Below are 27,265 nucleotides of genomic sequence, written 5' to 3'. Positions count from 1 at the left end.
TTTGTCAAAGATTAGGTTCTGGAACTCAGTTGTTTCTTAACCTGGCGTCAAATTAAGGAATTCATTTTCTCTGCTAAAATTTTAAACTGGCGTAGCGCGACATGGGTTACAACTTGAAAATTCCTTGTAAGTATTGACATTAGAAATATAATCAGAGGTAGAAATATTACACTGCTTCAGTAAACAATCGTACGCCCAGCGTTCATTATATTTCCATTGCTTCAGATCTCCCATATAGGGAGACACTGTAAAATTGTGGAAACTGCTTTGAAAAGTCCTAAAATCCTGCTTTATTTTTTAGCCTATATGCATACCCTACATGAATTTTGTTCCCTCCCTGATTGAAAAATATAGGTTCTAGTATAATGATTAGGCCCTTCAGAAGGAAAAATCAAAAATTCTGATTACCACTTCAAAAAATTACTTAAGCTTACTTAGCATAGGCTATATCATTCATAAGAATGGTTCACTTTAATTTACCCCTCCCCTCTAGTGGTTGAACATGTAGCCCAAATTATGTATTTTTCATGGATTTTCTAAAACATACTATGGTCTAGGCTCTGGTTAGAAGCAGCTATTTTTTTTTGGAAATATATGACTGTTCATATTATTGACTTACCAATAAAGCGAACATACCAATTGAAGCCTTTTTTATGCTCTACAAATATAATAATTTTGGTAAAATTCTAGTTAACTGACTTCTTGCTATCTCAGAAAGGGTTTAGGTTAGGAAAATGAAACTTTCAGGGATGAATCAACAAACTAAAGTATGTCCCAGGAAGGTATTTTAAAGCAACTACCACTGCTCCATCTCCCTCTAGAGGGCCCTGACCTTTGATGACCTTTAAAAATATGTGTGTTATATAAGTGAAAATTCTTCTATTGCAAATTCAAATTTAAGCACTTTTTGACCTAACCTAAACTAACTTTATTATAAATAATTCTGGCTCTGAGAAAATATAATATTATTTTGTAAAAAACAACTGAGAAAACAGCACTAAGAAAATGTGGTACTTTTTTGTCAGAAAATGACTGATAGCTCATACATTATTTGAAAATTTTTCACTTTTAAGAGCTCAAAAACTGATTAATTATGAATTTTGCAATAGAAGTGATTATTATATTCATAAAGAGCATAAAAAGGGTATTGAGTGGTATGTTCACTTTATTGGTAGGTTATGACAATGATATGAACAGTCATATATTTACCTATTTTTTATGGTACTTGTTAATTATTCAGAACACACTTAAGTTTTTGATCTGAATATAAGATTAGATAGCCACAAAGACAAGTGATAGACAACAGGATGTATTGTAGGCTAGTCATCATCTGTCAGGTATCAAAAGGACATGGCTCTATAATTGTAAATTTTTAGAAGAGTAGAAAAGAGCCTCACAAATTTTTTATTTCCTGTCCAATAATCATAAAACAAAAATGGATTGATATATATTGATCTTACATAATAATCAGTTTTTTTCTTATGGTTATCAGAGGGGAAATAAAGAAGTTTTCAGGGTTTTTTTTTTGCTCTTCTAGTTATTTATAATTATGGAGATATATCCTTTTGATACCCAACTAATTTTGTATAATTATTATTATATAAGTACTTATTCTTTTATTATTATTATATAGTATTATAAATTGTTTTCATACTTCATGCTGTCCAAACACTTTACCCCCACCCTCCCTAATGTGCAAATATATAGGATAAATTATGGCAAGTCTAATGTATTCTCTCACCTATTGAGTGTCTTCTGAACAATTAACAATTACCTTGTTAATTGCAATAACAAGCTATCTTGGAAGGGGTTTATGCTATGAAAATGTACTTTTGGGAATGGGTCTACAGACTAAAGTATATCACAGGAAGATATTTCTGTGATATACTAATCTAATTCTTAAAAAAGTTTTCAAAGTTTTTATTCATAATTCCATTTCTCTTACTCAGATAAAATTAAATGCTATCCAATAAAAATCACACAAACCTGTTTCATTAAAGAATTAATATTGTACAAAGAGATCTGTTAAAGGTAATGTAGGAAATAGGCTAGCTCATTATTGGGGCAATACCAGACCACAGGAGAAGGGAGAGATACATTGTCAGAGCAGCAACCATAATATTAAGAAATATTACAAAATGGAGAATCTAATGGTACTACCTTTATTTGAAAGCCACAGCAAACTTCAGAAAATTAACAGAGAATGCATAATTGAGGGGATATTTTTACCCATTAGAGTTGAGAGGTAATTAAAGTGAGATACTGAATGGTATAAGTAGGATTTTTTATAATTTCAAAATTGCAGTAATTAATTTTATAGTTTTCTTCTGGAAAGATCAACTACCAAACTAGAACCCAATAGTTAACCCAAGTTATGTATGCCAACTTAAGGATTTTCAGTAATAGAACAATGTTATATGCTTTTTTTGTTATAATGTACCTGACAGAAAATTGCAAATTTAGCAGTTTGATGTTGTGAAAGTTTGTTTGTTGTTAAAGTATCATTCATTCATTGAACCACATTTTTTATGCAGCTTACTGTTTGAAACATGTTTAGTCAAGCAGGTATGTAAAAAAAGCCATAGACATTTCCTCTGAAAAACATCTAACAAATCCCATCTGTTTTTTGTGGAGTGCCCACATTTCAGAACAATATTTGACCATTGTCATTATTAAATCTTCCAAAGCTTTATGGACTTATTTGTTCAAAATTTCAACTATTAAAAAGACACCCTGGGCCTTTGCTATTTGACTTTAAACATCTTCACTGAAATCTTTTTTAGTTGAAATCGTTTTTTAATTCTCTATCTGAATATAAAAATAATTTCCTGTGAAAATTCCCTTATGAAATCAAGAAAGGTTGATGGAATTCTTTGCATCCCTTAGACTTGATGCATCAAGCCTTTTGGGGACCAAAAGAGATTCAGGGGTGGGCTGCAGGATTGAGGGTAGGGGTAGCCTTTTACCCAAAATCCAGACCAAGCTGAGGACTATACCAAAGTTAGGTAGTTCATATTCCACTATTTATTCCAGTTCATAGATTTGGATAGAGATTAGTTTCACTGTAGTGTAGTGTGCAGATGTACTAGCAATAGACTCCTGAGTCTATACTGCAAGATGTGATTTGTTTATATTCTACATTAATTGGACAGTATCTGTGAAACTTTAAAGCCCAATAGACAGAAGAATATAGGCCTACACTACAAAATAAGTTGTTTTTATCAGAGGAAACTAATTTGCACCTTTATCCTAACAGTAAATATGCTGTACCTTCACCTATGGTAATATGATTCAGTTCTTGAATAGATTTCTCACTGAAAGGTGTTAAGCTCAAACTGCATGTATCCAAGAGTTTGAAAATTCTACTGCACTTGATTTGGTGTTTTAACTGAAGAATTTGTGCAGTAAAGTGACTGTGGCTCCTGCATTCTGTGCATACAGGGATTAAAGTTTTGTTTTATGACATGGAAATTATTGGAATCAAGTGACATAAGGATTATTAATGAAAATAATTTATTTCCAAAAAACAGTTAATGCCGAAAAAGAAGATCAAAATGATACAAGCCACAAGTCAGTTAGAAGAATGTTTACCCCAGCCAACATCAGAATAATCCATTTTGGCAGAAAATAAGCCAATGCAGTAGCAATGTTCCTGGAAGTTTGAAACAGTCATAGATGGCATGGCAGCAGCAGTATTGCAAAGCAAATATTTTTATTTTATTTTTGCCATGATTAGTTTAGACTAATGACAAGCCAAATCCACTCCAAGAATACCATTTTGATCTACTATAGGGTTAAAGCTCCAAATTTCTTCTGATATAATATGAATATTATTCTAATTTGCCAGACAGTTTTTTTGATGTTTTCCTGGATCATAAAGTATTTAGGAGCAGTTAGAGGCTAGCTGAAAAGAATTTATACAAATATGAGTTTCTTCTCCCTTTGGCAATGACTTCTCTCTTTTATAAAGACGAAAGTATAAAAAAATAAATGACTCATTTTTGTTCACATTTTATCAGATCATGTTTTGTTAAAGTTTTATCATTTTTTTTTTAGATAAGATCATGTTTATTTTCTTAAGTTTTCCTTTTTTTTTATATATAGGATATAGTTTAATTGAGCTCAAGTTTGATTTATCAAAACTTAGGTTATAGTTACATCAGAAGGTGCAACCTAGTAAATAATGAACCATGGCCTGTAGTGTCAAATTTAAAAGGAAGGATCATAAAGAAATTGTCAAGTGGCAATATTTCCCATGTCATAATGTACTGAAAAGCATTTTTCAATCCGGTTTTTGATTAAAGGATTAACATTCAATAGAAAACATGATTTTTTTTAATCTACCAGATTTATTTTGTTTATTATATGAAATTTATTTTGGGAGCACCTGACATATATATGATATTTATAAATTTTAAATAATGCATTGATTCTGGTGCAGGAGCAACAGTGGTTCTCTCCTGCCCTGTTCCATTTTTTTATATACTGCTGATTTCCATATATTACATGGAAGTATCAAGGGAAGGTAAGGGTATTCTTGAATAGGGGAAAAAAGAATGGTCCTTGAACCAGAGCCTACACAATGAGAGGTGAAATGTAGTCTTATAGTCTGTGTTAGTGAAAACAATTTAAAGTTGTACTACCAAGCATATTAGCAAAATAAATGACTTTATTAGCTTTTTTATGCCTCTCTATTGGCTTGGACCTGACTTCACTTGTATTCTCATATTAAGGGGATTTGATGCCATGAAGAATCAGCTCATGTTGTCCCCCATTAACTTTTTTAATTTGTGCAGCCAAACTTTTTATCATTGATTAGGTGGTCTTTCCATAACTTGTAGAGCTTGGAAAATTAATTTAAATAAACAGTAAACTAAAAGCTGACATCTACTCTTGTAGAGGAGACCTAGTAAAGGAGACCTTTACTACCTGTAAATTCGCGTTTTTCCCTGTTAATCAGCAGAAATGTTTTGTTCATGTTCAGACCGTCAGTAAGTGCTAGAAGTTTAAAGATAGATAAACGTTTTTCATAGATCGTTCTAACTATTTCTGACTACAAGTCTTCATCTTATGCATATCCTATAAACGCAGTTTTCAAATGTCTTTCTACCACTCGTTTCATCTTTTTGGAGCAGAATCCGATCCTCATTTTAAGCTTTTTCTTACTTTCTGAGTTTGTGGTTTTGTCACACTTGACAACATAATAACTGTTGCTGACTTCCATCACGGTTCCACTATAAACGCATTTTTCAAATGTCTTTCTACCACTCGTTTCATCTTTTTGGAGCAGAATCCGATCCTCATTTTAAGCTTTTTCTTACTTTCTGAGTTTGTGGTTTTGTCAAACTTGACAACATAATAACTGTTGCTGACTTCCATCACGGTTCAACTTCCAGAAATGAGGTCCAAGAGCTTCGGTTAAATAAGCTAACTAATTTCGCCTGAAGTTTTTGACCGCTGTATTTCTGAGCATTTATCCAAATTCGTCTATCATTCTGTCTGTGGATTTCCCAGAATAGTCAGACTCAATCATCTTCAGAGCCTATGTAATTCCTTCAACTGTTGTTTCATCCCGCACTACATAAGCACCTAGGTGCACAGGTAGTTTTACCAGTTCGCTGCTCTCCATGGAAGATGCTGCCAAGAGACAAAGCTGATTCGGTGTCAGCTTTATGGTAACATTCTTCTTATGTCCAGCAGTTCTGACGTGCTGCAGTAAAGCATAGGAACCTTATGGCAGACAAGTGATGTATTGCAGATAGAAGAGTAGAAAGAGAACACATCTGCCGGAATGGCTCTACACCACTGTTTCATTTGGTGTCCCATCACATCTTTCTCTTTCAAACCAGTATCCTTGAATTTCTATCTTCCCATTCTTATTCAAACTGAAGCTTCAAACTCTAAACCTTAAAAAGAATTGAGGTAGAAGAAAAATATATGGACTATTACCAGAAAAATGTATTTAAATAAAAATGGGCAGTAGGAAGGAGTCTAATAGTTCAAGAAACATATGTAAGCTCAAAATCATGGAAGAAACTGGGTTTTTAACACTGGCTCCTTTTTATTTTGTGATTTTAGCCTTTCTCTTATTCCCCCCTCTGTGTGTAATAGTGACACCCAGAAGAGAGTTTTTCAAGTGATTAACTATGCCAACGGAACCCCGCCACCTCCTAGACTGTTGATTCCAGAGGTAAAAGGTGTCACTCCTTTTTGCTACTAATAAGTCTGCTCTCTCCAAACAGTAACGCTGTAGACTATGTTAAAATAAGTTTTGTCTTTCTTGACAAGCCAAAATAGGTTCCAAGAATCTCAATCAAAACAAAAATACTGAAAATCGTATACTTACAGGTATTGGTAGCCTTCGGGATACGGAGCTTTAAACTAAAGCAAGAAAAGGAACTTTGGGGACCTTTATCAATGTAAGGAACCAATAGGGACCTTCACTCGAATTTAGGGACTTTTTGACAGCCCTATATTTGAGCTAATACTCTCCTGTTGTTTTTAGAATCTGCTGTTAGCTGTATCTCACTAGGTACAGACATTATTACGAATTAATATCACAGTCAGAAAATGATGAAGGTGAAAGAATTTTTTGGTTGTTTACAGATCATCTACATTAATAAGTAGGAGAAGATTTCATGTTAGAGGAGGCATCAGACCTGTATTCCACCCCCCTTTAAATGCAAAGTATTCGCAAAATGTTCATAGTTTTGTTTAATCCACCTTGTTTTTGAAGTCTGAACAGCCCCCCTTCTTCTCCCCCTACATAAGTTCCCTTATGCATACCTTAATTTTATTTTTATGATTAGTACACCAGAGCTTGTGTTATTATGCTTGCGTTTCAGTGTTCTAATCTAATTTAAAGTCTGTTAATTGTTTATAAATAAGTGTTAATTTTTTAATAGCTGTGAAACGATTGATGAGGGAGGCTCTAGAATTGAGGGAGCCAACGTATGAATATCATGCTCAGCCATTAGAGGAAAATTTGTTTGAATGGCACTTCACTATAAGAGGACCCCCAGACTCTGATTTTGAAGGTGGAATATATCATGGCAGAATACTGATTCCTGCAGACTACCCATGCAAACCACCAAACATCATTTTCCTGACAGTAAGTTTTTTTTTCATGAATTAAACAAAATTGGAAATTAAATAACGTTAAAATCAAAGTAAATATTCCAACTTAAAGATAAATATATAAAAATCATTTGTTCAATTCTTCTGATTTTTTATTTTACAATATGTCGTTAACAGAATTATATTTTATCTAGGTATCTAAATTAAATAAGAAACATATGGAAGTTTAAAGCTATTACATAACATTACATTGTCAAAAAAACCAGTAATGTCAAAGTTGTAGAAAAATTGACGTAAAAATTGTCAAATTATATCAATAGTTGTCAAAATTGTGTCAAAAATTGATGCCACTACTGCCAAATAATGTCAAATTTAAAATAGTGAAAAAACCATTAATAAAAAAATTATATAAGATTAGTTCTATTCTCTCTTGGGCAAATTTCCAATTTCGGGATAAACTGGCTCAACAAAGTTGTTGTGTATGTAAAAAAAAAAAAAAAAAAAAAAAAAAAAAAAAAAAAAAAAAACCTAGACTTCAAATGAATAATATGAAAAAAAAAACACCACAAAAGCAAGAAATGAGGTCCAGGATTAAGAACCCGCCCCGAAAATCGCCTTTAAAAATTTCTTGTCTTGCAGTGTGAAAACTCTCAAAGGATTTGCAACACGATGCTATTTTACATATTTGTATCTTAAAAAATGCCTTTTTTAGTTTTTTTTCATTGAAAAATTAACTAAATGTCGAATTTGCCGTTCCCTAGTTTAAAAAAAAAACTAAATTTACCCTGAAAACCTAAATTTTCTTAATTGATACCACTGTTAGTGAGTTTTCTCACCTAATTTATTGGAATCCAATCTAGAATATGATGACAACATAATTGGCAACAAAACTTGTTTTGCTCTTGCAGTTCTTGTCTTGGTACCAAGAAGCATTTTTATAATATTAAATTGTCCAGTATTATAAGGAGTGGCTTAAAAATGTTCTATTTACCTTTAGTTTATAAGTATCCCAATTTATTTGTATGCAGAAATTCTGCTAAGAGGAAATCTTGTTGTTTTTCCTGGAATTCATTCTTTATTTCGGATTCCAGGAAATACCGCAATACTTTTTTTGTGAAAGTCTCATTGGTTTCTTGGGGTGAAAAATCACCCCAAAGAAATGGCAAAAAATTATAACTCCCTTTAAGAGAATTGGAGTTTTTTAATAATTGCCTTTTTTGACAGATACTTCCCTAAAGTGGAAAGACTCCTCATAGTCTGCATTTCAGAAAAAAAAAAAAAAAAAAAAAAAAAAAAAAAAAAAAAAAAAAAAAAAAAAAAAAAAATGTCAATTCAGTCTGAAGTAAATCTAGTAAGCAGAAGTTTTTAATCTTGTCACTGGACGAGATTAAAAAAAAAATCTTTTTTTTATTAAAGCAGTTGAATAGGATAAATCACTTTTTGAAGATAGCAGTAACAGAGGGTATTATTTTCGTCTTGTAACATCATCTTCTCGTTTTCATACAATAAGAGTGGAATGTGTTCACATATTTTTGATTTTCTTCCTCTCCTTCCCCTAATTAATTTGAAATGTGTCATCAGATGTCCATCAATGTATCATCTAGTGTTTTACAGTTTAAAACCAGAAATACTCCTAAATAGCTTCACTTACCGGGATAGTATTATTAGTAAAGATAGTGGATGCAGTGACGACATAAAAAATACAATAACCAAGGTTCAGGGTGATATTTCTGTATAGAGCAGTTAAAAACATGGTATTTCAAGTACTTTTGGGGCCAAATTTAGATGATTAAATAGAAATGTGTCATTAGATTAGCCCATGAAATATTGAACTGAAAGGTAACTTGTGCTTAAATTAACCTATGTTGTTAAAGTTACCTCTAGGTCAAGTCATGCATGTCTTAATAATTCTATAAATTTTAGCCTAATGGAAGGTTTGAAGTAAATAAGAAAATCTGCCTTAGCATATCAGGCTACCATCCTGAATCTTGGCTTCCGTCTTGGTCAATACGAACTGCCCTACTAGCCATCATTGGGTTTATGCCAAGCTTAGGTCGAGGGGCTCTCGGCTCGTTGGATTTTCCAAAAGAAGAAAGACACAAACTTGCAGTCAAGTATGTCTTATTTTAGGATAAGTTATTCTTAGTCTTCATTAATTTTTCTTAATATTTCAGTTCTTATTTTCATCTATAGTTTTTTTTAGCTTCTTATGGTTTCTTTCATTCGGTTTTTCTTCAGTTTCTCATAGTTACTTTAGTAAGTCACTCTTATCTCAGTCGAAGCCTCAGTCAATATTTTCTCATTATTGGATTTTTTTAATTATTTAAATCAATCATACTCAAAGTGACAGATTTTTGTCCATGCCTAACCGCTTCTTTGCAAAACTGTAGATTTGTCCTGTAATTTTATCGTTATCCATATAACTTTAGTATTTTTTTTGCCATTCATTGTTGAAGTCTTCCCCTCTCCCCCCACCCAGAATAGATGGTTTTTTTTTTTTTTATAGATAAGTTTTTTTTTAACTGAAAGTAAGGAGCAATATTAAAACTTGAAACGAACAGAAATTACTCCGTATATGAAAGGGGTTGTTTTCCCCTCAATGCCCCGCTCTTTATGCGAAAATTTGACTCTTTCTCTCAACTCTACATTTTAAAACAATAAAAAATGCCTCGCTCTTTACAAGAGCTTAAATTTTGTCCTAATTCCTTCAGAATGACCCCTGAATCACAGAGGCCGTAGAATAAATAGTTGAATTTAATAAAATTACTTTAGCGTAAAGAGCGAGGTATTAGAAGGAGGAGAACCCCTCATATGTTAATGCGATTATAATTTCTGTTCGTTTTTAGTTGTAATGCTACTCCTTACTTTCAGTTGAAAAAACTTTTCATATTTACTTTTTCATTGTTCTTTGAGAAGAATGCTAAAAAATCCTGCCCCCCTTCATGGAAATTTTCTTCCCCCATTAAAAATTTTCTCCATGGAAAGTTCCCCCCACGTTACCCCTCCCTTCAAACCGTCCCCCACAACCAAAAAAATCCCCTGAAAGCGTCTGTACACTTACCAATAACCATTACTATTTGTAAAAACAGGTCAAAGTTTATTTTTTTGGTCACTTATAAAGGGCACAGAACTTCTAATTTCCGTCAAAATCAGCCCTGTCACGACATTCTTGGACCACTGGGTCGATACGATCACCCCTGGAAAAAAACAACAAAAAAACAAAAAAATAAACACGCATCCGTGATTTGTCTTGTGGCAAAAAATGCAAAATTCCACATTTTTGTAGATAGGAGTGATTTTCGTTAAGATTCTATGACTTTTAAGGGGTGTTTCCCCCTATTTTCTAAAATAAGGCAAATTTTCTCAGGCTCATAACTTTTGATGGGCAATTCTACACTTAATGAACCTTATATATTTACAATCAGCATTAAAATAGATTCTTGTGATGTAACTATTGTTATAAAAATTCCGTTTTTTAGAGTTTCGGTTACTATTGAGCCGGGTCGCTCCTTACTATAGTTCGTTACCACGAACTGTTTGATGTGATAAGGTAGAGACTGCGGATGGAGGGCATTAGACCCGACCGTCTAGAAGTCGCAAGACTTTCCTTTGTCTCTCCTCCTTTGTCTCTCCTCTTGAATGAGACTCTTCCGAACGCACTAAAAAATGCTTAATTAATGTTGCTACATTCAAAGATTCTTCATTATTTTTCTGGTATCTGGTATTTTTCTGGTTCATTATAATGGTTGCCATCAATACTGTGGCTATGGTCCCATCCTTATCCGGTACAGTACCATTATCCGTAAACGCCTAGAAACAGAAACCGCTTAATTACTACATAAAAGGAGCGTGAGAACCTTTTATCTTTTTGGGATTTTTCTCGTAAATATTATTTTTTGTACTGAATGTTTCTAGGAATGAATTTGAAGTGAATTATTCATTTGTATTTGTATAGATACACACAAGTTAAGATACACCTTTGGGGGAGGGGGGCTACTGGACCATTGTTTTTTTTTCTAACCAAAAATTTTACCAATATTTGGTATTTTTTGTGGAGGAGGGTTTTCTTTGAGCGATCTTGTTTGGAAGGTATAAGTTGGATGGAAAACCAGCAACCTATGGTGTATTTACCAAGATATCTAGATCAATATTACATTTAAGTACAATTTTTTTTTAATTATAACATCCATAATGCTTAAACTGCATTATAGAGGTCCAAGTCGTATGTTGCGACCTATCTTACAATAAAATCATCCTAATTTTATGAAGTATGTGTAGCATAATATTATAGTAGCATAATATTTGTAGGTATGAATATATAATGAGTCGGAGGTAATAGGCTTGGGACTGTCTGTGCAGGATTTCGACTCTTGTAGATAGAAGAGCATCGCCAAGTGCTGAAAACCATGTTGTAACCAAGATGGGCCCAGGATTGCACAAAGCCTCCAACTTACTGGAGGTCCCAGGGACTTCTTGCTGTCCAGTTCTAAGCCCGCTTAAGCGCTTCGGTGTAGACTTTAGAAGATGTGTTGGTCCCCGTCCTGCACTGGTATCCAGGATAATTGCTTTTCCTGAGGCCAAAATAATTTCAATGATCTAAAGAACTTGAAAATTGGAACTTGGAATGTTACGATGTTAAAAAATGACTATCGTATCGACATTTTGACTGACGAAATCAGACGGTTTGAACTGGATTTATTAGGAGTTTCAGAAACTCATATCCCAGAGGTAGAAAGTGTAAAATTAGGTGACATAGAATTTGTTTACTCAGGTAGGAAGGATGCTTGCATAAACACGTCAGACCAATTAGAATGATAAAATAAATGTTAAGGGATAAACATAGTTACAAAGTTAAATCAATTATTAAAATGCGAAACAAAATAGGGAACGCAAGAGTTTTTGTACCTCATTGTCAGCATTTGGGGACACAAGTCAAGTTGGGTATTTGAAGCTCTACGAGCATTAAGTCTTGTATTAGGAAGGATTGGACAGGGAGAGACAGGGAGTAGGGCTCAAGATGAATAAGGAAGCTGCTAAGTCTTGTTTAGGCTGGGAAGGTATTAATAATAGAATACTAATTGCTCATTTTATGACTAAAAATTTCAGGGTATCAGTTATAGTAGTGTATGCCCCTGTTGAACCAACTGACGGAAATAGTAGTGACTCAGATGAGTTTTACTTACAGTTAGAGGAACAAATAGAAAGGATACCAGGTAGAAATATGGTGTTTTTGCTAGGAGATTTTAATGTCCAGGTCGGTAGAAATAGGGATAGATGGTATCCTAGCCTATGTAAATTTGGTTTAGGAAAAGAAAATAGTAATGGCTACATACTTCTGCAATTTTGTAGGTATAACAACCTAGTTATAACCAATACGGTGTTTGGTCATAAAATGGCCTATAAGTTGACGTGGTATTCACGTGATGGTAAGACAGCAAACCTTATAGATTATTTTATTGTACACCAAAGACTGGCAGGATCAAAACAAGATACTAGGGTATATAGAAGTGCTGTTAAAAGTAAAGGTCACCATCTAGTAGTGTCTAAGGTTAATTTAAAGCTGAAATTTCGGAAGGGTAAATTTCTCCAAGGGAAGATCCTTTTACGTATTATCACACTTAAGGGTTTTTCAATCTTTTTTCAGCAAAAATAACTTTATAAACTAAAAAAAAAATAATGATTTTTTTAATTTGAACAGCGGAAACTTGCCTATTCATTGTTAGATTGTGATATACCATGGCAATTCCTAGCCTATGACACTCAATGGCTGACACACAACAACCTCTGGCAAGCATTATCACACATATGATATTTTTCGGGCTTTTTGGTGCAAAAAAATCCGTTTACACTAGAATCGATCGTTTATACTAAATGAAAATTCCCAATTGTGATTCTTCTGATGACTCCTGGTGATTGAAGTCAGCGTAGCACACAATGGCTACCATATGGCCACCTCTGGCGCACATTGTCACAACTAAAGATTTTTCGACATTTTTCCACAAAAATAACTTTATAAACTAAGATGACCATTGTTTTTATTTGAACAGAGGAAACTTAGCATTCCATTACTAGATTATGATGTTCCATGACAACTACCAGCCTGTGAAACTCAATAGCTGACACAAGGCACCGTCTGGAAAGCATTGTCAAACATATGGCATTTTTGGGCATTTACCTTCAAAAATATCCGTGTACATTAGAATGGATCACTTAAGCTCAATTAACAATCCCGAATAGTGTTTCTTCTGATGACTTTTGGCAATTGAGGCCAGCGTGGCACAATGTACCAACCCTGATGACACCCTCTGGTGCACATTATCATACCTAAGGACTTTTCAACCTTTTTCCCACAAAACTAACTTTATAAAAATGAACATTGTTTTTATTTGAACAGCAGAAATTTGCCATTTGATTGTTAGATTACGATGTTCCATAGCAATTCACGCCACCTTGGCAATATTTGGTTATTCCATGGCATTTCTGTGGTATCATTCCTAAGGTATCTGTCAAATATTTTTATGGTAAAAAAAATATGCTTTGAATCCATTGGTTCTCGTTTTCTCAAGCCACCCCCTCGTGATACACCATGTCCATTTTCTCCACCGTGGCGATATATGCCTGCTCCCCTGGCATTCCTATGATTCATCTTATCATTCCTATGATATTCTCAACCTTTTGCTGATTCCAGGATTTTTTATGTGGCTGTCCCATGGTAATCTATGTTTCGTCATCGACAATAGCTAGTTTCTTGTGTGTTTTCAAGCAATATCATTTGTACATGGTACATTGTACAGTATCATTTCATTAGTACATTAGAAAGATAAACATTTACATCTTACTTTAAAAATTACAGATGAAATGTTCCAAGGCGAAATGTACATGATTAAAGTTATGCTTTAAATCCATTGGTTCCTGTTTTCTCAAGCCACCCCCTCGTGATACACCATGCCAATTCTCGTTACCGTGGTGATATTTGCCTGCTCCCATAGTATCCCTATCATACATATTATCATTCCTATGACATTCTCAACCTTTCGCTTATCCAGGATTTTGCATGCGACTGCCTCATGGCAATCTGTGTTTCGTCATCGACAATAGCTAGTTTATTGTACGCTTGCGAGCTGTATCATTTGCACATTGGAAAGATAAACAGTTACATTTTACTTTAAAAATTAAAAATGAAATATTTCAAGAAAGTTTGCATTTCTGATAAAGTTATCGTAGCATTAAATGCTGATAAAAAGAAATATTAGAAGTATGAAGCAAACATTAATGGGGATCTTATTATAAATGTATGCACGCGTTGTCATGATAATAAGGTGTAAAATTCCTTTGGATTCCCCGAGAACTTCTACCATCAAAATGGTGGATAGCCCGAGTAGCATTTCTAGAGATGATAGTGCTCAAAGAAAATTATAACCTAAAACTTCTAGTTGATGACGAAGACCAACTTCTTGGTACTGCTGCTATTAATATATTACCTTTGATAGATCCTGTCACCATCTTTCTGGTATTACTATTCAAAAGAAGACAAGCCTACTACAGAACCAGCGTCATAATGCTTATATTATCCATGTACTGAAACTGCAAACTGTAAAAATAGTGTCTTAATAGACAGTGAAACGGCAAGTAAAATAAAAAGGGCATTGACAGACAATATCAACAAGGAAACTAAGATGAATTGAAACACGCCATTTATTCAATAAAACTATTACTATTCAATAAAAACACATGCCATTAATTCAATACAAATTTTTTATTTTATTACTTTGTTATGTTCTATTATTTTTAGGAACCGCTTACAACTCTAATGTTTAGGATTTTTATTTGAAAGTCAGAGAGGGAAGAAAATGAAGTTTCAGAGATATAAGTACGACCACCGGACTCATAGGGGATCTACTGGAGTCTAAGTTGGGTTGGCAGGTTTTTTTTTAATCAAAGTTAGAGAGATGAGCTACATTTTGGGAGAATTTTCGAGATATTTTCTTAGATAATGATATGAACTTGTTCAAAACATAGGAAACAGTCCTTTTTAGAGAATTTGTAGAGATGTTCTCTTAGACAATGTTATAAACTTGTTCAAAACATAGGAAAATAGTGCTACTTAGAGAATTTTATAGATGTTTTTTTTTAGAGAATGATATAAACTTGTTCAAAATATAAGAAAAAGTCCTTCTTAAAATTTTTTGTAGAGATGTTTTTTAGAACACATCTTTCAGATATTTTCATGATAAATATTATGCTTTAAATCGATTGGTTTCTGTTTTCTCAAGCCATCCCCTCGTGATACACCATGCCAATTCACGCCACCGTGGAAATATGTGCCTGCTCCCTTGGCATCCGTTTGATAGACATCACCATTCCTGTAACATTCTCAACCTTTCGCTGATTCCAAGATTTTGTATGGGGCTGCCACATGGTAATCAATGGTTCATCATCGGCAATAGCTTGTTTATTGTATGTTTTCGAGCAGTATCATTTGTACAGTGGAAAGATAAACAATTGCATATTACTTTAAGAAGTGAAGAGAAAATATTTGAAGAACGTGCTTGTTTATGATAAAGTTATTGTAGCATTGAATGCTGATAAAAAACAGTATTTGAACTATGGAAAAAACAGTAATGGGGACCTTATTTGAAATGTATACGTCCGTTGTCATGACAGTAAAGTGTTAAATTTCTTTAGAGTCCCCAAGAATTTCTACCATCAAAATGGTGGATAGGCGAGAATAACATTTCCAGAGGCTCGATAATGTGCGCCAGAAAGTTTCATCGGGGTTGGTATATTGTACCACGCTGGCCTCAAATGCCAAGAGTAATAAGAAGAAACGCTATTGGGAATTTTTCATGAAGTTTAACCCTATTCAGGCCAGTATAAGAACAAATACCAGGAAAAATCTCCAGTGCATCCCATGTGATCTCTAGGTCAGACTACTGACAAAATTTTTTTTTGTATGATTTATTCAAAATTGTCAATTTTAGACCACGTTGTAAAATTACAAAATTAGCCTCTCAAGTATATAAAAAGGGGGTATTTTCACTTGGTGCGAAATGCTTTAAAACAATTGCTTTTGGCAATAAGGCACAGTGGAAGGTCACATTTTCTGCATTCATAGGTGGTATATCCTGATTTGCACTCTTTGCAGTGACTCTGCTTGTCAGTCTTTTTTGGCCAGTGATCAAGTCCATCGGCTTGAGCAGATATTGCCGGTCGGATTCGGTTGTGACTTCGAATGGAGCTGGGACTTACTTCGACATCTGAGGATGGTCTACCACGTTTAAGTTGGGGCATCACACGCACCGAGGCATACAACCCTGCAGAAACTTCAGACCTGAAGGCTCTCAAGATCATCGGTTCGTCTCTCCTTAAAGTCAGCGCTTTGACGTCTGACCTGAAAAGAAGCCAGCTATTGCAGACTGCTGTGTCAATAAGCCACCATAAGATTCTTATATACCATTTCCGTGTCTGAAGATGAGTTCGACACATCTCCACCAGCATGTCTGCTAAATCTATGCCACCCATATGACGGTTGTACTCATAAACAATGGCTGGCCTTGAAACTTCAACCCTGGATTTATCCTTGACGTTCCAGCGTCTGGACGTATCCTTCGGTGTTATTCCTGCATACGTCGAAGCCAAGAAAACCGTGTTGTTATCTAACCATTTCACTACAATAACGCCGAGATGAATGTCAGTCCTGTAATCTCATGTTTCTCTCGTTTCTTCATTTCACCATCTGTGAGGAGCGGGTAGCCCCTCAGTCGCGCTTTGTTCAACGTACCAATACAAGGGAATCATTTGATTTTGAGCAAACTCATGAGTTCAAGCTCGAAAATCAGTTGTCAAAGTCAATCTTGCAGTTCATTTTCTCTGGCAAGGTACTCATCAGACGTAAAACTATGTTGCCTCCGACGCCAAGATCTTGCTCTATGTCATCTTCAACAAGAGTGTCCTTCCTTTGATAAACTTCAAAATCATGTACAAACCTGACACACCAGCTCTTGTGAAAACTTTTATTCCCCACTTCGACGGCTTTTTCGGCAGATATTGTCTCAGGTTGCTTCGCCCCTTGAAAGGAATCATTTGCTCGTCAATTGAATGGTGTTCCTCGGGAGAGACTTCAAGAAACTTGGAACGGATATGACCCAGGACGGGTCAAATCTTGTATAGCTTGTCAAATCCTTGTCCTCCAGGTTTCTTAGCTTTACTGTTGTCGTTGAAGTGAAGGAAACGTTTGATTTTGTCAAATCTTTGTCGGCCCATCTTGTCGGCAATTTGAGGGTATCTGGTAGCTGCTTCCCAGTCATTTGATGATAGGGAACTCTTATCACCCCAAAAATAGAATAATGCTCGTGAAAACTTTTAGCTTTTCGGCAGTGAAGCAGAGGCTGCATACCTCAGTTTGAGGTGCAAAGACGTTACTTTGTTCAACTATCAGCTCAAGAAGTTCATCGTCAAAGAATTTGTGTAAGTATCTCAGTGGAGTCTCCAAGATGCCTGGAACTTGGCGAGGCTATCCTTTCCAAGACAGATCAACTTTTTATATCTCTACTTTTCTCCAGCCGAATTTTTCTTAGACTTTCGATTTCTTCTTTGATTTTCCAGTACTTGCTGTTCCCGGTTGCTGTTGCTGACTGGAGGGTGGAGTTTCCACCGAGTCATTGTCACTGGGTTCAGTGTTAGCCTCCACGTCATCTTGTTCCGAAAAGAAGTGGCGATTGTCCAGTAGATCGATAAGATCTTCTGGAGACAGGAAGTCTGGATCTTCATCATCATCATCGTCGGACAAGTCCGACAACATGTCTTCTGGAATGTCAAAAATATACTTGGCAGCCTCTTCTGCGTCAATTTAGCGATTTTGAGCTCGTTTTCTTAGTCTGTCATAAGATTCTGCATCTAGAAAGAATACAAAAATTAGTTATTCGTTTCACAATTTTGAGCCACGATCGTCCGGTGTTGTATTTTTACAACATAAGGAAGTGTATCTTGCTACTGATCCAAATTCTTGCACACTTCGTGAATTTCAACTGCGGCAATTGTAAATTGTATATATTTTATGCACATATGGCATACAAGGAATCTCCCACCTTTTCATTTTATTTCCAGTTTCTAGCTTAGAAATTGCTTACCTTTTCATTCGTTTGTCTTATCCTTTGGTTTGGTGACTCACTGTTTAGGCCACGCGTCACACAGCAGATTCCCAATGGCATCAATCGCCCCATCGAAAGATGCTGCTAAAAGCATTATTTTTTACGGCAAGATGGCAGTCTAAACTCGAAGAATAGAGTATTGTTTTTCTACGACAATTGCATCTATAGGGTTAAATCGATTCTAGAGTAAACAGATATTTTTGCAGGAAAATACCTGAAAAATACCATATGTGTAATAAAGCTAGCCAGAAGATGCCGTATGTCAGCCATTGAGTTTCACAGGCTGGGAATTGCTATGGAACATCGCAATATAGCAATAAATTTGCAAGTTTCCGCTGTTAAAATAAAACAAAGGCTTATTTTTAGTTTATAAAGTTATTTTTATGGGGAAAAGGTTGAAAAACTCTTAGCCGTAATAATACGCATCAGAGTGTGTGAGATGTTAGACATTGTAAACCATGCTCACCTCAGTTGCTAGGAGTCATCAAAAGAATCGCTATTGTGGATTTGTCATTAAATTTAAACTGTTGATTTTTGTTTAAACGGATATTTTTGCAGTATAATTCCCGAAAAATGCCATATTTGTTATAATGCTTGCGAGAGGGTGCAGTGTGTCTCAGCCTGGGAATTGCCATGGAACATCACAATCTAACAATGAGTTGGCAAGTTTCCGCCGTTCAAATGAACAACAATCATCATTTTTAGTTTATAAAGTATTTTTCACAAAAAACATTGAAAAACCCCTGAGTTATTTTTGTGGGAATAGGTTGAAAACCCCTTATGTGTGATATGTGCCCGACAGCGTCATTGGTCTGGTACATTGTGCTATGCTGACCTCAATTGCCAGGAGTCATTGCCAGGAGTCACCAGAAGAAACGCTATTGGGGATTTTTCACTAAGCTTAAACGATTGGTTCTAGAAAAAACGGATATTTTTGCAGGAATATTCCTGGAAAATGCCATATGTGTCATAACGGTTGCCCGAGGGTGCCGTGTGTCAGCCATTGAGTGTCACAAGCTGGGAATTACCCTTAAACGTTGCAATCTAACAATGACTTGGCAAGTTTCCACTGTTTGAATAAAGACAATGGTCATTTTTAGTTTATAAAGTTGTTTTTGTTGGCAAAAGATTGAGAAACCCTTAAGTGTGATAATGTGCGCCAGAAGGTATCATTGGGGTGATACATTGTGCCCCGCTGGTTTAGATCTTTCATTAAGTTTAACCGTTCGGTTGTAGTGTAATCGGATATTTTTGCAGAAAAATTCCCGAAAAACGCCATATGTGTGATAATGCTTGCCAAAGTGTGGCAAGTCCGGAATTGCAAGAAAACAACATAAATAACAACAAAATATAGAATTAAGTCACGTGTTCTGTGCCCCCTTGAATTTGCCTCTGATAAGTTAACCCCGCTTTTCGATTGATATAGATTTATTTGTTAAAATGAATTGTTTTTATGCAGCATTATATTTTTGATGTTGGGTATGTACTTATGCCAAATTTCTCTGCATTTGTGTTCATAATCCTTGACTGAACGACTTTCTAGTTGAAAAAATCTCCCTCCTTCCTCTATAATATTGATTTCATTGTCTTTAGAAAGAGGTGTTTTAATCATGCTTGAAAATTTGTTTTTATTGTTAAAACTTTTATCTACAAAAAAGCCTTCATTCTTTAGATTTCTTTTTCCAGGATAAAACTTCAATATATTTCATTAACGGAATGTAAGCATCTTGTCGCCTGTTTACATATGTATGCTCGTTCAAAATTGCCTCTAATTTGAGTGTAAAATTCGTTTCCTAAAAGTAAAGTGTTTTAATAGTGCCTGTAAGTTTGCTTTTATTAATAAAACTTGTATCTACAAAAAAGCTTTTATTCTTTCCGGGATAAAATTTCAATTCATTTAACTAATGCAATTTAACAATCTTGCAGCCCATGTACGTACATAGGTATGCTTTTTCAAGATTGCCACTAATTTAAGTGTAAAATTCTGTGTAATGAACAGGAAAAGATAGACTTTTCTTATACGAAAGTGTACGATCTTATGTTTATATACGAAAGTGTACTCTATTCTAGCCATAATGATACTCTTTCTTTTATTTCACCTCTTATTGTGCATTCAAGCTCCAATAGAGTAAGAGACTCTATTACTCAAAAATATTCTAAGAACAATCCTCAATACTATATGATATTATCCCCTAAAGTATTACTGAACAAGCCAGTGCTTGTTAAATGTAAGCAATATCGATTAATCGCCCCCTGCATGTTAATTATTGCAAACATGGGAAATATGCGATCCATAGATTTTTCAAAATTTTCCATTGGAAAGTGTTCCCCTAACTAAAATATTAGAAAAGCTTGGTCCAAATGTCTAGCACTCCATTCCATTGAGGGAAAGTCTCTTTCAGTTCCCAATGCGGACAAAATATTATGAATATAAATGTTTCCTGAGTAAAACCCTGTGAAGAAAAAAACGCGTTGAAAGAAAGATGAAATACTGAAGAGAAAACTTAAAATTCAATGTAACATCACACGTGTGCATTGTTATTACGTGACATCCGGCGTGTTAGCCCTCCTCAGTTACAAGTAGGGATTCTCCACAGGCTCTGAAGAAACAAGTTACGCGAGAATGCGTCATCCTTAATACTGGTAAACACTCCTTATTACTTAAGACTGAAAACTTGAAGAAAAATGACTTAAAAACTTCTTGAAATGTCTTTAAACGTCTTGAAATAAGTGTTAAAGAAAAAAGTCCCAAAAGTATCTTGAAATGTCTTGAAAAAATGTCTAAAAGTAAAAATAATGTTTTAGAGTAAACACTCCCTTGTTGACTAGCGACCCCTGAAGGTTTTTCCTAGTCCCCGTAGTTTTTTAAACAATCAAAGAAACTATTGCGTAACGCGTACGTTTGCATTTGGCTAGCAGATCTTGAACTCTTAACAAGTCCTATAACGTAAAAACCTAAGAAATCTTGATTTGGCGGGCGGGGGGCCCTGAAGGTTTTTCTGCGCCCTCGCGGGTTTTTAAACCATCATAGAAACTATGATGTAATATCTACATTTGTATTTTGACTAGCGGGCCCTGAAGGTTTTTTCCTGGCCTTCTTAGCTTTTTAAGCATAACATCCAAAGAAAACATTTTCATAAGTAATAAAACCCCTAATATGTAAGAACCAAAAAAATTTGATTTGGCGGGAGGAGGCCCCGAAGGTTTTCCCCTACATCCTTAGGTTTTTAAGCAAAACATCCAAAAAAATCATTTGCAAAAGTAATCAAACCGTATTACGTTACGTACATTTACATCCTGAAGTAAACAAACCATTTTACGTAACAAACACCTCGTCTTGAAGAAGTTGAAAAAAAAGTGTCCAGATCGGAATTCGAAGGGAGTACTGGGCGTTTAAACGAATCGACTCTTCTCTTCTGTTTTAAAATGTTTATAGTGTGGATGAACTAAAAGGTTAAATAGTTAAGTTTAAATTTAAATAGTTTAAGTTTAAATAGCAAAGTAATTAACAAAACAAAATCGATTTGTCAGCTAGTAAATTAAACAAATTAATTATTTTCAATAACAATTGCAATTCAAGTAAAATTTCACAAAAAAGTGTTGTTAGAAGATGTTATAAACGTTATTTTTCCAGCTAAGGTAAAATATTTATCACACAGTTGAACATCTCTCTTTCAAAGAGTGTATAGTTTTATTTTAAGCAATTGAAACAACCCAGTTGAGCCATAAAATTTAATTCAGCCATAGATAGGGGTTTGATTCCGGGTATCGCTGGTTATTTGGTTTGGAGCGGAAGGTCGGTGGTTTGACTCTGTAATCTCAGCCAGAGTCATATGACGAAGGTAAAATCGTTAATCTTCCAACGGTTGTGGTATTACCGTCATTTACAACTGCATCTCGCAAATGAATGTATTGTTCAGAGCGGAGTTTGGTCTGATTCAGACGGATAAATAGCATACGTTCTAATTCAATTTTTGCATACATGTCAACGATGTATTGGTGAAACAATTGACGGCATTTTAAAATATAATTGTCTTCATCCTGCCGAATCATTAGTCTATAGGAATAATAATGCATTGCGCTGCATTTCTTATTCATTTCTTTGTTAGTGGCTGGATTTATCAATTTAATATTAAAGTGATAGCCTACGGCTCCATCCCAAAAAATGATAGGATATTGTAGGGCATCGTAGCATCGATGAGTTTCAGCAATTCTTACCAACTGAGCGTTTCGCTTATGAAGAATAATATCTCGAGGTAAAAACTGATCACCGACCATAACGATTGCCACTTCATCGATAGTTGGAGCATTGTATCTACGCACATGTTGGCCAGGAGGCGTTTTGTCTACGGAAATAACAATTTTATACGTATCAGTAGGCATCACATCGATGGCTATTTTGAACAGACGCACTAAATTATTATTTTCGTGGAAAAGATGTTGCAATTCGGAAACGATTGTCCTTTCAACGTCGGGAAAAATTTCGCAACGTGCATTCAATTCAGAATTTCTATCACTGATGAAGTACAGTTGTAAAAATTTATGATTCTCGCCTGAGAATGGTAGAAGGGACCCTGCTCTGTGATAAATTTGCCCTTTTATTTTGAAAGTAGGCATAAATTGATCTGGATTTTCGATTTGGGCACCAAACGACGTCATTTGGAAACATGAGTTATATTTTCTGATCTGTGATAAAAAACGCTTAGATTCTGACGTAGTTCCAGTAAGCAAAGTCTTCAATGGCTCTGGTGGTGCAGCCAGTTCAAGAAGTTTAACTTTTATTTAGGCGCAACACATTCCCATTGTTTCACCATTGAATTTCAAGGCCTTGCAATAGGGACAAATTTTAGACATAATCCCGATTTGAACACATCATGACTGATATCGGTGAATATGACTGATATAATCAATTTTCTTTTTCATAGATGACTATAGTCAGGCGTCTCTCATGTATTTGCTCCCTATGCCTCAGCATATACAATTGATCCTTGAAGCTGCGATTGGATCTTTCGATCACAAATTTGGAGCTATAGCGACTATTTTGAGGTTAAACAAATTGGAGGGTAATCTGCCTTTCTTCAACGCCATTTGTGCCTGTGTATGCCTGAAAATATACAAATGTTTTAGAATCACCAACCGTTATTGCATTCCACTGCTATGTTATCCTTAAAAATTGTCGCAGAAATTATTACTTTAGTTATTTAATTATTAAGATAGTTTTTAAACATTCATCTGGTAATTAATCTAGACTGCTTTAAATTACTTAAAAAAATGTTTTCAGATCTCTATCCTGGTCATGCAGTCTCTGTGGACCTTGTCATCAGTTGTTGCGTGATCAACCAGACTCATCAAGGAATTCAGAAGAAGCTAAAGTTCTGGGCATGCAAGTAGGAATGAAAGTTAGTTTGCTCTTTTCTTATATTGGCGGTTGCTATTGCAGGGCTTTCACAAGGTCCCTAAAGTCCCTAAGACTAGAGAAGGTCCCCAATAGTTCCTAAAACAGCTCTCATAAGTCCCTTTTTGCAAGGTTAATCCATGTCAGTACTTCAGCTAAGATGTCTTTAGTGTGTTAGCGACCATTAGTGTCCTGACAACTGTAGAATAATTTCAAGGCTACATCGTCTAAGTCTTCTTGATAATAGCGGAAGAAGGGATTTGATGTCCTCTGTCTCTGGCAAGAGAGTATCCAGGGGAGGTTAGGAGTTTTGAATCCCACTCCCCGAAATGTTTTTTGACTCGTAAAATCGTAAAAAATATGAATATAAACACATGTTTGATGCGTTTTTAATGTTTTTTCGTTCTCCCCCCACCTCTCCCCAAAAATATTTTAACCCCTCTCCTCCGAAAAAGTCCTTGATACGACACTGGCCTCTGGTCTCAATTAAGCTGAGGCGCGGGAATCGCTAATAATAAGTACTTGTTAGTTCACCACCCATTAAGATAGTAAGGTTCCTTAAGCACTCCTTACAGAGACTTCTTGTATGGCTCATGGGATGATACACTGAAAGGTAGTATTGCCTGAATATATCAGAATTATTTTGAAATTCTTTCCTGTAGCAGAAGGAAATAAGAGGATTTCCTCTTGAAGAAGTTATAATACCACCATATTCCATAAATTTCAGGAATGTAAATTTTAATTCTACAAATATAGATCAAACCGTGTTTATTTTATCACCAGGTGACTGTCCAACTCCGACCCCTCTGAGAAAAAAATGTAGTGTCCGTCTGTTACATTACCGTTATTACCGTTACACGAGCTCAAAAAATCGAAGCTCTTTTTAAATTTTATTAAATTGCTTAAAATGTAAAAAATGGTGATTGCACAAATATTTCAATATGTTTTGACAATGGATTAAAGCAATTTGAAAACCTTAAAACAGAAAACCTAAAGTTTGAAGTTTAGTAGAAATTGTTGAAGTTTAGAATGCTTGCTGCTCAAAGAAAATTTGTCAAAGTGTCAATTAACGTCAAAAAGAAATTATTACTAAATTACTTAAAATGTAAAAAAACTAGCGATTGCTCAAATATTTCTACATATTTTGACAATGGATTAAAGCAATTCGAAAACCTTAAAACAGAAAACCAAACCAATTTATGTCATCAATTCGATCCAAAAATGACATAGCGTTTCCGGGACCCAGAACACAAGGGACAATGAGAATCCATATATAGAAGCCTGCCGCGTGCCATGCTGGGGCCCGCGGGGTCCGGTGGCAAAGCCGCCGGGACCCAGCACTGCCTGTGGTTAGAACACAAGGTACAATGAGAATCCATATATAGAAGCCTAGTGGCGAAGCCGCCGGGACCCAGCACTGTCTGCGGTTAGAACACAAGGGACAATGAGAATCCACCCGCGGGGGCCGGTGGCAAAGTCACCGGGACCCAGCACTGTCTGTGGTTAGAACACAAGGGACAATGAGAATCCATATATAGAAGCGTGCCATGATGGGGCCTGGTGGCGAAACCGCCGGGGCCCAGCACTGTCTGTGGTTAGAACACAAGGGACAATGAGAATCCATATATAGTAGCCTGTCACGTGCCATGCTGAGGGCCCGGCGGCGAAGATTCTTTGCGTGTAATTAAAATAAGTTAATTTGGAAATTTATTTAAATGTAGGATAAAAGAGAACTTCACTCAGAATGGAATGTTTGATGTTTTATACGATTGCTGAATGTTTTCTTATTGATGCCTGTTTGATTGTTTTATTGGCTCTATTATGAAAAGCGCGACTTGGAAAAAATCGACGTTTGTATTTATCGATTCAGTGCATTGTTGTTTTTCTCGACTTATGGAGCTGATTACCCCATTAAAAGGGAATTTTTCACAGGGGAGATGGGTATGATTTTTTCGGGTGGAACTTTCTTTGAGGGGAGGGGGAATTTTATGAGAGAAGAATGGTTCGCGGGTGAAAGTTATCAAATACTTCTTAGTTTTAACGGTTGGATTTTGCAATCGCGATTACTAGTGAATGTTATTAATGCACTTAGGAATTCTTCATGTGGCAGGGGGAAATTTTAGAAGGGACTATTTTCCACTGGGGTAGTTTTACTTGGTGGGTTGTTTCCGACAAGATGAAATTTTTCTAGAATTTCCATTCTTTTAAGATCGCAGCAATGCACGATGGGTAATCTAGTAGCCTATAAAGTTCTGTTTTCAAAACATCAGGCTACGAAAGCAAAGAAATGTCGCAAACAGACTATCAATTACTAAACAAAACCGTCATTTTAATACAATTTAGTATTAACAATTAATTAGTATTAAAAATGTATTAAAATTAATTTATTAATTTATTAATTAAAAAATAATTAATAAATTAATAAATTAATTAATTAATTAATTAATTAATAAATTAATAAATTAATTAATTTATTAATAATTAATTATTAATAAATTAATTTATTAATTTATTTATTAATTAAAATGTAAATTAATTAATTAGTATTAAAAATTAGTATTAAAAATGTAATAATACAATTTAGTAACAACAGTGCAAAGAGACTATCCAAGGTATTTTGAACCCATCTTTCCTTTATAACTTACCCACATTTGAGTTTATTTGATAGCCCTTCATGTTTGGTAGCCCCGTATGCTTGCACGTTTTTTTCTATTCTATCCTTTTACTCTATGTTTGGTAGGTGTTTCTTATTTTAGGGTAACATCAGTGCAAAGAGACTATCCAAGGTATTTTGAACCCATCTTTCCTTTATAACTTACCCACATTTGAGTTTATTTGATAGCCCTTCATGTTTTGATAGCCCCGTATGCTTGCACGTTTTTTTCTATTCTATCCTTTTACTCTATGTTTGGTAGGTGTTTCTTATTTTAGGGTAACAACAGTGCAAAGAGACTATCCAAGGTATTTTGAACCCATCTTTCCTTTATAACTTACCCACATTTGAGTTTATTTGATAGCCCTTCATGTTTTGATAGCCCCGTATGCTTGCACGTTTTTTTCTATTCTATCCTTTTACTCTATGTTTGGTAGGTGTTTCTTATTTTAGGGTAACAACAGTGCAAAGAGACTATCCAAGGTATTTTGAACCCATCTTTCCTTTATAACTTACCCACATTTGAGTTTATTTCATCCACTTCGTCTTATGTCTCCTTATTACTGCGTGACATTATCTTTTGTTCTATAATTAATATTAGTAGGTGACAATTTATGTGTGGTGTTCTATTAAGGTTAAACCATCACCATCAGACAGTGCCACAACCTCAATCGTTGCCAATCATGTATCTCAAGCGTCATCAGAGGGTGTAGATGAGTCTACTGCTACCAGCTTTAGTGAAGAAACAGTGCCGGGAAAAGCTGTTGCTGGTGGCCTTTCTACTAATGCCTTTTCTGTGATTGGTTTAGAAGGTGCTGATCCTGAACCGAGGGCTGAAGATGGTCATGATCTAGCTGGTACCAGCGAACCTGAGCTGCGACAACGAAATGCTATCTATCTACCTCAACCAGTTATGTTTGAAAATGGACATCAAAATGTTAGTGAACAAGTGCGTTCGGGACTTATTGACAAAATTTTGTGGTTTTTTAT

The 27,265-nt window shown here is 35.1% G+C and overlaps 1 protein-coding gene across 2 annotated transcripts in view; it reads left to right on the top strand.

Moving 5' to 3' along the window:
• LOC136026510 (ubiquitin-conjugating enzyme E2 J1-like) overlaps nucleotides 1–27,265 on the top strand; it is a 27,715-nt gene continuing 450 nt past the window's right edge. Inside the window, exons 1-5 of one of the 2 annotated variants that reach the window (XM_065703141.1) lie at nucleotides 1–126; nucleotides 6,906–7,111; nucleotides 9,001–9,191; nucleotides 23,509–23,614; nucleotides 26,910–27,265. The exon at nucleotides 26,910–27,265 is cut by the window's right edge and continues 450 nt beyond it. In XM_065703141.1, coding sequence (XP_065559213.1) covers nucleotides 102–126; nucleotides 6,906–7,111; nucleotides 9,001–9,191; nucleotides 23,509–23,614; nucleotides 26,910–27,265 — 884 coding nt within the window. In that variant the 5' untranslated portion in view covers nucleotides 1–101. Of the gene's footprint in view, nucleotides 127–6,905; nucleotides 7,112–9,000; nucleotides 9,192–23,508; nucleotides 23,627–26,909 lie in introns of both variants that reach the window. The other variant, XM_065703140.1, reaches the window with a different exon arrangement.

The sequence above is a fragment of the Artemia franciscana genome, chromosome 4, assembly GCF_032884065.1.
Source record: "Artemia franciscana chromosome 4, ASM3288406v1, whole genome shotgun sequence".
Taxonomy (NCBI): Eukaryota; Metazoa; Arthropoda; class Branchiopoda; order Anostraca; family Artemiidae; genus Artemia; species Artemia franciscana.
Note: the sequence above shows the minus strand (reverse complement) of the source record. Positions and strands in the feature narration are given on the sequence as shown.